Source organism: Lepisma saccharinum, chromosome 30, assembly GCF_977018435.1.
Source record: "Lepisma saccharinum chromosome 30, izLepSacc3.1, whole genome shotgun sequence".
NCBI classification, from domain to species: Eukaryota; Metazoa; Arthropoda; class Insecta; order Zygentoma; family Lepismatidae; genus Lepisma; species Lepisma saccharinum.
Window position 1 is genome coordinate 16,984,009 of NC_139258.1, and position 12,627 is coordinate 16,996,635.

Consider the following 12,627-nt stretch of genomic DNA (forward strand, 5'->3'; position numbering starts at 1 on the left):
AACAATTAGAATGCACGTTTTCTTGCCCAAATTAATACATCCGTATTTATGACTGTTTAGCTTACCCATTTTTTTTAATTGGGATGCCAAATTATTAGTATATTTAAATAAAACACTACTAAAACAAGAGCGAGAGAGAGCGTGAACAAATATTTGTTATTTAATCATTATATATTCCATATTTGAAAAAAAGAAAAGAAATCATAACATTTTTGTCTGCACATAATACAAGTACATTCCCATTTATATATAAATAAACCTACATCCCATATTATAAATACATATTGTACAACGTTTAAAAGGTTGTGTAAATACAGAGAACATAAGTACTGCAGAAAATTTTCCCCTGAGTTCTTTAGAGGATTTACAAAGGAATCGAAGGGAAACCAATCCCCTATCTGTCCTATAGCAGATAGACTGGACCTTGGACTGGAGGACCTGAAAGCATGGGCTTTCAACCCTTGGAGCGGGGGGCGAAGGGGCAAGGGAGGTACAGGCAGAAAAATCTTCCCTTTCGCTTCGGGCGGTTGTCTATACCTGGAACTGCTAAGGTGGAAGAAGAGCCAGCTAGCTATCCAGCCTTGCCAGCTGATCACATCGAGGGGCGAGAAGCACATGGATAGAAATGTTGCATATGAACTGAGGCTTCAAGATAATAAATATTGTGATTTGAAAATAATTAGAGACGTGAGATTGATTGATCTATCTCTGCTAGACTAGCTACTCCTCAGTGCACATCACTGGTATTAACCGATTGTGGTAGCCACCCAACTCGCTGGGTTTGAACCCGATTGAGGATTTGTGGCACCTCATGTCCCGTCGGCTGCAGGGAAAGTCCTTTAAGTCCAGGAGGGAGCTCATGGAAGCCACTGTGGCCACATATCACCTAAAACACAGTTTGCGTTCCATTGTGTTAAGTGGTCCAGTTATTTTGATACAGACTGTATATGGGAGAATACGCCACTGACTTTTCTATTTTGTCAGGTCTCAAAACAGACAATCAACAGCTTTACGTGAATCATAACAGTCACAGAAATAGATAAAGTAATTGTTTGCAAAAGACGCATGGAATATTATATATTTGTACAAAAAAATATCGTGTTTAACTTTCATTAAATTGGGCACACACAGGGGATGTACGACGTACATTTTTCAGTGAAAAATGCAGGCTTGACCAGAACTCAAACTCTGGTCTCTGGCAAACCATGCCATTGCTCAACCATTGAGCTACCGAGCCAGCCTGACTTCAACTGATTTTTCGCTACTGCTGCAGAGAACAGGTAAAACAGGTGACCCAGGTTCGAGTCCTGGTAAGGCCTGCATTTTTCACTGAAAAATCTATGTAGAGTTTAACTTACCACTTCGACGTTACCTACAAAACACTAGCCTTAATTCTAGATAGGCACAAATATACTAAAATAAAAACAAAACCACAAATTATAGGGGAATGTTTTTATTTGCATTTGCATGTAAAAATTGGTTCACCAAGCTTTGCTTTCTTCTTTTGTAAAATCTTTGTTGTTATAAACTGTCAAATCCTTAGGACTGGCAACACACATGGTTCAGATAATGAATTTTTTAACCACTATTGAACAAAGAACATGAACGGCAAAATTACACATTTCTCTCCAAGGACAGATGGAAACATTAAGAAAATACAGTAATCACAAAAAAAGTGTGGTTTCATTATAAATATTCCTCAAATATCCCTTATTCAAGAAGGACCTGGATATATATTTCACATACATTAACGAAGACCAAAGCAACTGGATAGGTTCAAGGAAGGAATAAACAAACAGAGGCCTTCTTGGACTAGGAAATGTCATCTCTGTATCAACCTTGTAATAGCCTTGTAAGTTTGCTGTCTCTCTATGGGATGTAGTTGCAGAACCGCTACTACATTCTGCTCAGAGACAGTAAACTTACAAGAATATTACAAGGTTGATCTTGAGAAGCCGCAAAAGTCAAAAGTGGCTTTTAGTTCATGCCATGCATTTGTTTTTAAAAAATAACATCCTGCGATCAAAAATTAAGAACTGGGCATATGTATAAAAATGAAACATCCACTTGCCAGATTCACACACAACTGACAATAGTTACAGTAATAAAAATAATTATAGTAATCCTTAGTTCTTATTTTGAAGGGCTCAAATCCCTATATTTTGCTTTACCTTAAAAAAAAATCACATCTTTTTATCAAATCACTTCATCACCAGCAAGTCAGTCCCTTCTTTTGCAAACAACTTTACTGTACGCAAGTGTGTTCGCAAATACAGTACAGAAAAAGTAAATAAGAACGTAGGGTGGAAAGTTTTATGGCTCGAGTATTTAGTGCATTACTGAAGAAAAAATGAGAATAAAATATTAGTACATGTTGCACTCTTTTTTTCTTTCTTTTAGAATGACACTGGGAATAGTACACATGCACCCACAAAACAATTCTCACCACTGCATAATTTTAATGTTTTTATGTGTAAAATATCCAAATACAAACACAACATAAAAATCCTATCAAAGAGGAGAAACATTGATCATGTACTTTCTTTTTTAATATTCATCATCTAGTTGACAACTTCTCTACTGAAGAAAAAAACTGCAAATGTTTAGTGAATCCTCATGTGTGAAAAATATATTATCTTAATCTAATTATTTTTTTCTGTTCCCCTAAGTTCATGAACCATCTAATCAGAGGACTACCGAACACAAGTTCCCTTTGGCTATAAAAGAACCTGTGAGATCATCTATACATCGCCATACATGGAATGCACCACACGTATCCACACACTCTCTCGCCATCACTCGCACAAACACTACTGTGAAAATCACACGAAAATGTGCGACGGCTTGGGAACGGAAGCACCTACTTTTTTTTTCTTTTTGCTAGCAAACATCTTAGAAACCTGAGACTGTACCTCTCTAACACACTCAAAAAAATCTCCATACGGCACTCCGCTACGGACTGTAGATACAAGGCTATGCACAACACTTTGATCACAACAGGTGCAGATATACAAAACACGTCTTTGTATGTTCTGTCCATTTTAAAATGTACAATTATTGGATTCCTAATTGTGTAATATGGTTCGGTTTTGTTACACTGTCCATTTACCCTGCCTAACACGCGCACATCCCAACAATAAATAGTTGCAGTAGGAATAGAATGTTCAACAAGATGAAACCAAATCAACGAACTCCATGTCTCGTGTCAAATATGTAAAGTTTCCTCGATTCCAGTAAAATCAACATTAACGAATTAAAAAAATGTCAAGACGTCATTATCTCCATTTTCACTAACATGTCATTTCCAAACACGATCTCTGCTAAAACTCCTGTAACAACGTTAACAACTTCAGCACAGTTACTCTGTTAAGAAGCGCTTCCGGTTGAGGAAAAAACAAGTTGGGGAGACAGCCAAGCTGCCATCAAACTTCGCCACAGTACGGAAACAAACACAGTGTTCCTGCCCTCGTATACCTTGGTCAGCTGGTTATCGGAGAGCGGTACGTAGGCAAATGGGACTTCTCTGCCGGGGACAATTTTCCATCCACCCATTTGGAAAGGCAGATAGCCAGCACAACATTTCCTGCAAATACACAAAAGTTACATCCCTGATAAACAAAACCTGAAACATGTGAAAATAAGAAAAGACAAGCTTGTTGAGTTTTTAATTACAGTCACTTATTTTTACTACAAGGTTACCTGCAGTATGGACGATAGAAGGAAAGGAACAAAGATGCAGGAGAAAAGTTAACTCGAGGATGAATGAATGAATAAAAGTAAAGTGCTCCCCTGTGCCTTGCACCACGCCGTGAAGGCATATAGGGGGTGTGGAGTTAGGGCCCTTACTTCCTTGATCGCGAGCAAAGTTAGGGGTGAAGTTATCAGCACCATGCCCCTGACTGCCTTTATCTCCCTTCCCCCTGAGTTTCCTCCAGGTATCCACTTTATACGAGGTGTGCCTAGAAAAAAACTGGATTGATGTTTCTGTCGACAAACTGCAAGCGCGTCAAGGTCAAGGGGGTGCATGAGTGCATAATGTGATATCCTACCTATCGACTGTGCGAATGCCCAGGGTGCGCGGCATTCAGATCCGCTTTAGCTTGTGGACGAAGTGAACCGTACAACTGTGCTCCGTTGGAAAAATGTTAATTGTGAAAGTGTAACAGCGTATCAATGTGAAGTTCTTATGAAACTTTGAAAATCTGCCACAGAAACTTATGGTTTGTTTAAGGAAGTGTCTGGAGATGAGTGTTTATCACGTCTGCAAGTGTTATGAGTGGTTTCAAAGGTTTAAAGAGGGACGAGAAGTTATCGTGGACGACTTGCATCCTGGACAGCCTTGCACGTCAATAACAGAATCAAACATTGCAAATGTCGGTGAATTGAATCGACATCCATGGGATTGTGTACGTTAATTGGGTACCCAAAAGGTAAAACTGTCAACCAATATTATTACATTACGGCGCTGACGACCCTTCGTGAGCGAGTAAGAACACTGCAACCTGATTTGTGGAAAAGCATGTCATGGATTCTTCATCAGGCTTTTGGCCAAGAATGAGATCCCAGTGTTAGAACATCCACCCTACTCGCTAGATCTCGCTACGTGCAACTTTTATTATTCCCAAAGATCAAATCAGCACTCAAAGGAACAAGATTTGCGACCATAAAATCTTTAAAAGAAACGCGACAGAGGTCATGAACATGGTTTCAGAAAATGATTTCCAGCACTACTACCAGCAATGGAAGACTTATCGAGCAGTGTATCGATAGTGCAGGGGAGTACTTTGAAGGGGATGATGTTCGTATTGTACAACATAACCAATAAAAGATTTTGCAGCAACAGTCCAGTTATTTTCTAGCCACACCTCGTACGATGCTGGGTGGGCACCAGAGGTGGAAAAAATCCACGTTCTTCCCCACCAGGGATTGAACCCAGGTCTCTCACACGGTAGTCAGACACCCTTACAGGTGAGACACCATAGCTACAAATTTTTGGGTGCATATGCCCATTTTGCACCTCTTCAAAGTATGAGGAAAAATCTTACCTAAAATCCTTGCCTTAAAGTTAAAAAATTGGTTTAAAGAGCCCCTTGAGAATGGTTAAATGCACAAGGTTGTAAAGAAACCTGCACAACACATTAAAAACGTAAGAGAAACAGTGTAAGAGGCTCTTAAAGGTTAAAAGTTTATCTGAGGAAAGTAACATGACACACTGCAGCAAATGACCACTGATGAGACAGCTGTGGCCAGGTTAGAAAAACCCTGACAGAATGAACCTCTGACCTCCCAAATACAAGTGCCACCTAAACTGATTCATATGATAAGAGTGACAGCTCCAGGAGTGATACTTGGGTGATTCGAGGTAAAAAAAACATTCTAATTAACATTTGCATAGTTTTTATATGAACACTACATAGCACTACAAACAGAAGCAGACTTTGGTGGTATACAAATTAACACAATGCACTGGGAAACATTGAGAAATCAATGCGCGACTTTGATTTACCCTCAATTTGACTATTGATTTGTGGCTATTTTTCCTTCACAAAAATACACTTCAGAACTGTATTACGAGGGGGTGCTGATAAGTTTCTGGCTTTGCTCTCTTCACATAGTTTCCAATTCGCGATTCATATCTCATTTGAAAGTGTGTAATATGAGTATGTTATGGTGCATTCAGGTTTGAAGTAGTCATGGCGGAGGCGCAAGTCAGTTTCACGATGCCGGAGGTTCGGGGTGTGATCAAGTTTCTGTTCCTCCAAGGAAAGTCTGCGAAGGACATTCACGATGAGATGTTGATACGTGTCCTTCATACAGCACCATAAAAACATGCAGAGCTCGATTCACGACTGGACATTTCAGTGTCGAAGACTAGGTCCGCAGTGGGTGCTCTTCATCAGGGATGGATCCAGCAACATGTAATGCTGCGCTTGACATGATTCTTGTGGATCGGCAAATATCAGCCAAGAAGATTGCAGAGATAATGAACATCTCCCGGAAATGTGTAGGATTCAGCATACATGATGTACTGGACATGAGGAAACTTTCTGCCAAATTGGTTCCGAAATGGTTGAACAGTGATCACAAACGGCAGAGAGTGAAGTCAAAGGAGGCCATTTTGGCTCTGTTTCGTGCTGGTGAAGAGGATATTTTGGGCAGATTAGTGACAGGATGAAACGTGGCTACATATCTAAGATCCCGAGACCAAGGATCAGTCCATAGAATGATGTGTCACAAGGGGTCACCCCGTCGTCGTGAAACTGACTTGTGCCTCCGCCATGACTACTTCAAACCTGAAAAATAGAAAAGCTATTACAGGAGGAATATTATTCTTGCACCGTAACATACTCATATTAGATACTTTCAAATGAGATATGAATCACGAATGGGAAACAATGGTAAAAGACCAAAGCCAGGAACTTATCAGCACCCCCTCGTATATTTTATGTATAAAACACTAAACTCTGCACAGTTCTGTAAGAGCCACAGTCTGTGAGAGAAAGCCACAGCTTTTTCACCGATTGATGCACGGTCAGCGCATTGAGTCCCCTTGCTGCTATTTTCTCGCTTTGGAGACCAGAGCCACTGCTTCTTTTCAAGTAGCTTCCCAACTGTCCTCACAATGCTGGGGCAACATTTTTTTTTACCTCTCACCAGAAATCGAATTCAGGAGCGCTCACAGAAAGGGTGAGAGCACTAACCATTTTGGTACGTTGGGAGTCCATTATATATATTGAATATCTAATTAACAATTCAATATACTGGGTGTCCACAATATTGGATTGCGATATAAATAAAAGTAAAAGAAAGAATCCAGAAATTATGTTTCAACTGTGGAAATTTTATAAAACTAGGTCAGTAGAGATCCACCTGAGCTCTGTTGGTTGCACGGATGATATTAACACATTTAAGCTTTGACCTGCTGAGACCAGTGCAGAGTGCACTGACCAATGCTCTTTCACGTCGGCAACTGTCTGTTTGTACCTTTTGAAATTTCTCTGCACTGGATTTTGATTTTGATTTGATTTGATTTAGTTTATTTTACTTTGCGTTTTGTGCCTCTTGGCTAATTTGCGAAGATGGGGATGAGTGATGAAATGATGAAATTGATGAATGGACATTCACAAACAACCAAGCCTGACCGGGATTCGAACCCGGGACCCTTGATCTCTGCACTGGAGTTCCGAGATTTTGTCTCTGCAAACCAAAAGACCGTGGAGACACCTTATCAGTTAGCAATACAACTAGCGCCATTACTAGCCAGAGTCTTAAACTAGCACAATGTTGCCAGTCTACAAAGAAACTTCCACAGTTACCAACTATGTCCTCATGACAAACTATTTCCTACCTATTGCCATTTCATTTCTATTACACTCCGAACGAAGTTGTACTCATCATTTGTGGACACCCTGTACGTGGTGATGATTCACACCAATAGTTTCTGTCAATATGTCTATTCTGAGATGCTATGGTACTGCACACAGTGCAAAATACTAATAGTCCAACACATGCAGTATTCCCTTCCACATTAAAACCATTAATAAGTGGAACAATAACTTACATTTCATCAGATTCACTAAGACTTCCACATAAGTCTCCTGGCTGTCAAATTACTTGACAGCAAGAGCCTCTTTTAAATGTCTGATAAGATGACTACCAACATCCTTCACTTCAGGCCACTGTTTGAAAACAAACACTATTCCAATTATGAAAAAGGTCGTTGTCAATATTCTTAATCTGAAATGACAAGAGATTTTGATTTCAATTCTTAATGATACCAAAACTTATTTTTTTTTACAGAACTATTTGTTTTCTAATGCCCTATATTTTAAAAAAAAAAATGCCATTTCTCCTGCCTATTATGTGGTTTATAGCACTAAAAATTCCAGACACTACTTTATTTACATTATATTTTTAGAATGCAAATATCAAAGCAACATTGCAGATGCATAAAACACTATTTCTTAGAGTATAGAGCTGAGGCGATACCGATGCAGACATTCTTACAGATTCCCACAGATACAGATATTTGAAAATTGCAATAATTAAAATTTGTTCAAAATACGTATTGATAAATATTGGTTGAGAGGCCAGGCCACAATGTGCATTCGAAACCAGCCATACTTTTGTCTTGCAGATCGCAAATTGACTCGCAGCTAGCTGCATTCTTCATCAACTCCAATTATGAAACAATTTACCAAGAAATTTGCTTTAGAATTTTCAAGAAGTTCATCAGAATATGAAAATAGATATTATGTAATCACAAAATATAGTTTCTCGTGCAATATTAAACAAAACTTTGAATTTTGCATATTTTCTAGGATAATTCATTTTTTGTGCCAGGATTGTGGAAGATTATCACTCGTTCTCGGGGAAGGGGAGGCCATCGCTTAAAAACGAGAATACTTCCCTCTCTGAGAAATGGGAGAAAGAAAAACAGAAAAAAAAAGAAAAGAATGTGCAGGTGAAGAAACTTTCCTCTCTACCCCCTCTCTCCCTACAATTGCTCTGCCTCCCGTCATTCGGTGCCTCTCTTCTCCAAGGGGCAAAGAGGAAGCTTGCACTATCTGTATTTTGCTATTCTCCCTCTACTTTTCTCTCATTTTCAAATCGGCCTTGAGGTGGATGGGCATATCATCTTTTTCTTGGTGGTCTGAAAGGCAGCTTGTCATAGAAGGAAGGAGTGAATTTTCTGTCTCCCTTGTGTTTTCTCTCGTTGAGAAGAGGAAGGGATGAAGAAGAAGGCTGAAGTGGAAGTGGGGAGAATTTTCTTTCTCCGACAGAAGGAAGAGTTGGGGGGGGGGGGGAGACGAGAGAAGAAAGAGGGAAATAGACATACCATCTTCAACCCACCCCTTTCTCTCTTTCATCCTCCTTCGTGGGAGGAAAAAAGTCTGAAAAAAACAACAACAAAAAAAAAAAAAAACAGAGTTCGAACGTTTCCTTTCATCGATTTCCATCCTTGTCATATTCTCTCTCTCTCTCTCTCTCCATCTCTTACACACTCTCTCTATCTCACCAGAGGAGGGCGAGGGTCAGTTCCCACACTCCCCCCGGACACTCCACAGAAGTGTCACGTGGAATTTTTCCGGATCCTGTGAAGACCAATACATCTGAAAAGTATTGGCTGGTATTGGTAGCTGAATTCCAACCGATACTTTCTGATACAAATATAGCTGGTATTGGCTGATACCGATACCCAGCATTAGATCTGCTCTAGTATTTATTTTAAATACAAAACACCTGTTACAGTATAAGTTAGGGTTTAAAAATATGTGTAAAATACATACTTAAGAATATATGAGAGCGTACCAAAAAAAAACAGGATGTTTTTAAAAAAGGCATGTCTTTTTTTTTTTTTTTTTTACAAAATAACTTTATACATTTGTCCAACCTTTGATTCCATTCTTGGAAACATTTTTTAAACTCGTCGGTTGTGATGGCTGACAGCTCCTTCCTAGTTTTCTTCTTCACCTCTTCTACATCGTCAAATTGTTGTCCCTTCATGTCCCTCTTCATCTGGGGGGGGGGGAAGTCGCACGGAGCGAGGTCAGGTGAGTAAGGGGCATGGGGCAAGAGAGTCATGCTGTTTTTTTTTGCCAAAAACTTGCACACTGAGATGGCTCTTTTTGCTGGTCACTCAGATTCCGAGGCACAAATTTTGCACCGAACCATCTCATTCCCATATCTTCTGTTAAAATTTGCTGAACGGTGCTCCAAGATAGTCCAGATAACGTCCCCAGCTCTTCAATGGTCCGTCGTCGGTCTTCGAGCAAAAGTTCACGAATTTTGTCGACAATTTCGTCCGTTCTGGAAGTAGACGGACATCCAGAACGAGGTTTGTCATCAATCAACATGTCATCTTTTTTGAAGCGAGAAAACCATTCGTACACTTGAGTTTTTCCATAGGGCTGTCCTTGTACGCTGTGCTCAACATCACAACAGTTTCTGCGGCATATTTCCCGAGCAGGAAACAAAATTTCACAGCTGCATACTGTTCTCTTATATTGGCCATCACAAAAAACCAGGTGCGAGCGAAATTACTTTTACGAAAAAATCACCATGACCAGAGACAACCTTCGCGGCAAAGCCACTGGGTGCACTAAACTCTCAAAGAGTTGCTCGATGCTTGCCTAGCGGGAAAAATTCGTACTATGGAAGCTCCCCCCAGCGCAGCTCTATTCCGTTTTTTTTGGGTACCCCCCCCCCTCGTACAACAATGGTATTTTATATTCCTAGACATTTTAGAACTATTAAAAACAAGTAATGGCATTAAGTAATGGTATAAGCTAAACTGATATAGGTTTGGCTGAAGTACACATATGCGTACGTGGGAAGATTGGAAATCTCACCTCGTTCTTAGGAAAGGTGTCATTATTCCGGCAGCTGTGGCAACCAGCAACAAAACCACCTGGAGCACGGTGAGAACAACGTTAATTAACTTCACCACCAGTGCACGAGCGTTGGAGTTCTCAATGCCTTCCAGGGTAACGTACTGTTGGTGTTGTTGTTGCTGATGTTCCATTTTTGAAATCTGAAATTAACAAAAACAATAAGAGTGCTGTTGCATTAATTTAATCAATATCATGAACCATGACTATGATTAAGAAATACGCACTGAAGAATACAAAATAACAGTGAATCAGTTTACTGGTAAAATTACAAATAACCAAACTAATATATCTATATACAGCCTACAGTTTAGTACAAAATATTCTCATTCTCATAATTATTCACATACAGGGTGTCCAGAATGGGACTGATAGTTTTTAAGCTTGATTTTGACAATTGACTGCAAAAGAAGTATACATTTGCGAGTTTAGTTTCGCAATTGTTCATACTTGTAAGACTAGCGGTGTCAGTGCTGGTATCACTGAAACCAAAATGGTGTCGTTACGCGAAAGAGTGCAATGCGTGTGGTGGTTCAGAGAGCTGCAGATCGGGCAGATTCGCTTACTAGGCCCGCCTGGCTGGCGAGCGGACTGTAGACCTGGGTTTTGACCTGTCAAGAACCGAAAGCCCACGGGTACCTGGAAGGACTTGCAAGTCTATGCTCGCTTGTCTTCAGCGAACACTCATTCCGGTTTTGCACGGTCTCCAGATACGCGAGTCACGCAGTCACTGTTGCCAACATTCAGATTCTAAACTGACATCTTGTACTTACAGCCAATGACATAATGTGCAGTCAAGATTTTCGTCCTAGCAACTATGATGTAACCTGTATGCATATTTTGCAATTTATATTTCTATCTTCTCTTTCGTTATCATGTACTTGTCTTTTTCAGCACTTTTAATTTTTTTAAAACTTTTTACTTCATTTAATATGTATAGCAATTATTTGAACAGCAGTAGATAATAAATGTTCACTCACATAAGCGAATTATTAACATTTTCTGTGAGACTTACTTGTAATGGTCCTATAATTCCAGCGGTCCTTACCACTATCCACATGGGAACAAATAAGACTCATGGAAAAAGTTAGTAATGTGCTTGCATATTTATTATACTAACACAAACCATGGCACAACAGCCCTTGAGGGCCAGGATCTATCAGTTATGGGAGGATGTGTGGTCAGCACAATGAACCCAGAGTTGTTATCGTAGGTTTCCATCACTACATTATGCTAATCATTCATAGCTCCTCAGTTTCCTCGCGGTGGTGATCACCAGTTGTATACACAGGCCAAAATATCTGGAGAAAAGTTGAACCTCTCCCATGCATTTGAAAATAAAAAGCAAACAAAAAAACTGAAGTACCTTTGTCTGACAACATTCCAGCATTTCATGAATGTCCCGTAGCCTTTCCTCACTTTGATATTGCACTTTCTCTTCCATATCGGTAATTGCCTGTTTCAAGTTTTCCACCTCGTTCTGGTGGAGTTCCGTGAGGTCGTTCACCTGCTCTTCCAGCCTTTCGCAACGAAACCTTTCTTCCTGGAGGGACTGGTTCAGATATGTGATTTCATGTTGATGCTGTTGCTGGAAACAAAAGAAGAATGACAACGATGGACAGTTTGCATACAAAATATCCAAAACAGAACCATCGTTATGTTAAGTTTATGTGCACACAGGATGAGACATAGTGTGGGATCCTGAAATGCGAGTACTAATGATTGATTGATTTTACTTCATGCACAGTAAGGCTAATCGGGACTGGACCTACAGTTTAAAGTGGGATCCGAACCACTATGTGCCTCCACCAGGTATCAAACCTGGGACCTTTTGATTACAAGGTGACAACGCTACCACTGTGCAATCGGGGGTATGGAATAGAGTAACATTTCCTGTCCTGGCTTCGGGGTTTTTAAATCTCCAGCAGTCTGGAAATTTCAAATGGTCTGAATTACATTTGTTGAATTCTGTCGCTGTCCTAACTTTCTTGCATATGGCAGTTTTCATTTCAGAAACGTTTCAGTTTAAAAAATCACACATAGTGGAAAGCACAATATGAAGGTTTGACTATGGCTACCACAGTCGTCTTCTCATATTTCACTTACACAGTTTGCTTGATTTATTTTACTTCACTTTTGTGCCACTTAGACTATTCAAGAGCTCAAACATTATCTTCATTAGAACTTTCTTTGACATCAACAAACATTCCCTGATGATGAGAGCAATGTATACGCT

At 39.8% G+C, this 12,627-nt stretch overlaps 1 protein-coding gene across 10 annotated transcripts in view; it reads right to left on the reverse strand.

Moving 5' to 3' along the window:
* Positions 1-1,426: 1,426 nt before the first annotated feature.
* The window catches only part of Dmtn (transmembrane and coiled-coil domain 2 protein Dmtn), a 303,501-nt gene continuing 292,300 nt past the window's right edge, over positions 1,427-12,627 (reverse strand). For 8 of the 10 annotated variants that reach the window (XM_083115574.1, XM_083115573.1, XM_083115578.1 and 5 more), the window contains 4 exons: positions 11,758-11,979; positions 10,353-10,534; positions 7,562-7,737; positions 1,427-3,583 (listed from right to left, as the gene is read on the reverse strand). In XM_083115574.1, the coding sequence (XP_082971700.1) occupies positions 7,611-7,737; positions 10,353-10,534; positions 11,758-11,979 (531 nt within the window). In that variant the 3' untranslated portion in view covers positions 1,427-3,583; positions 7,562-7,610. The remainder of the gene's footprint in view (positions 3,584-7,561; positions 7,738-10,352; positions 10,535-11,757; positions 11,980-12,627) is intronic. The other 2 variants (XM_083115582.1, XM_083115575.1) reach the window with 1 other exon arrangement.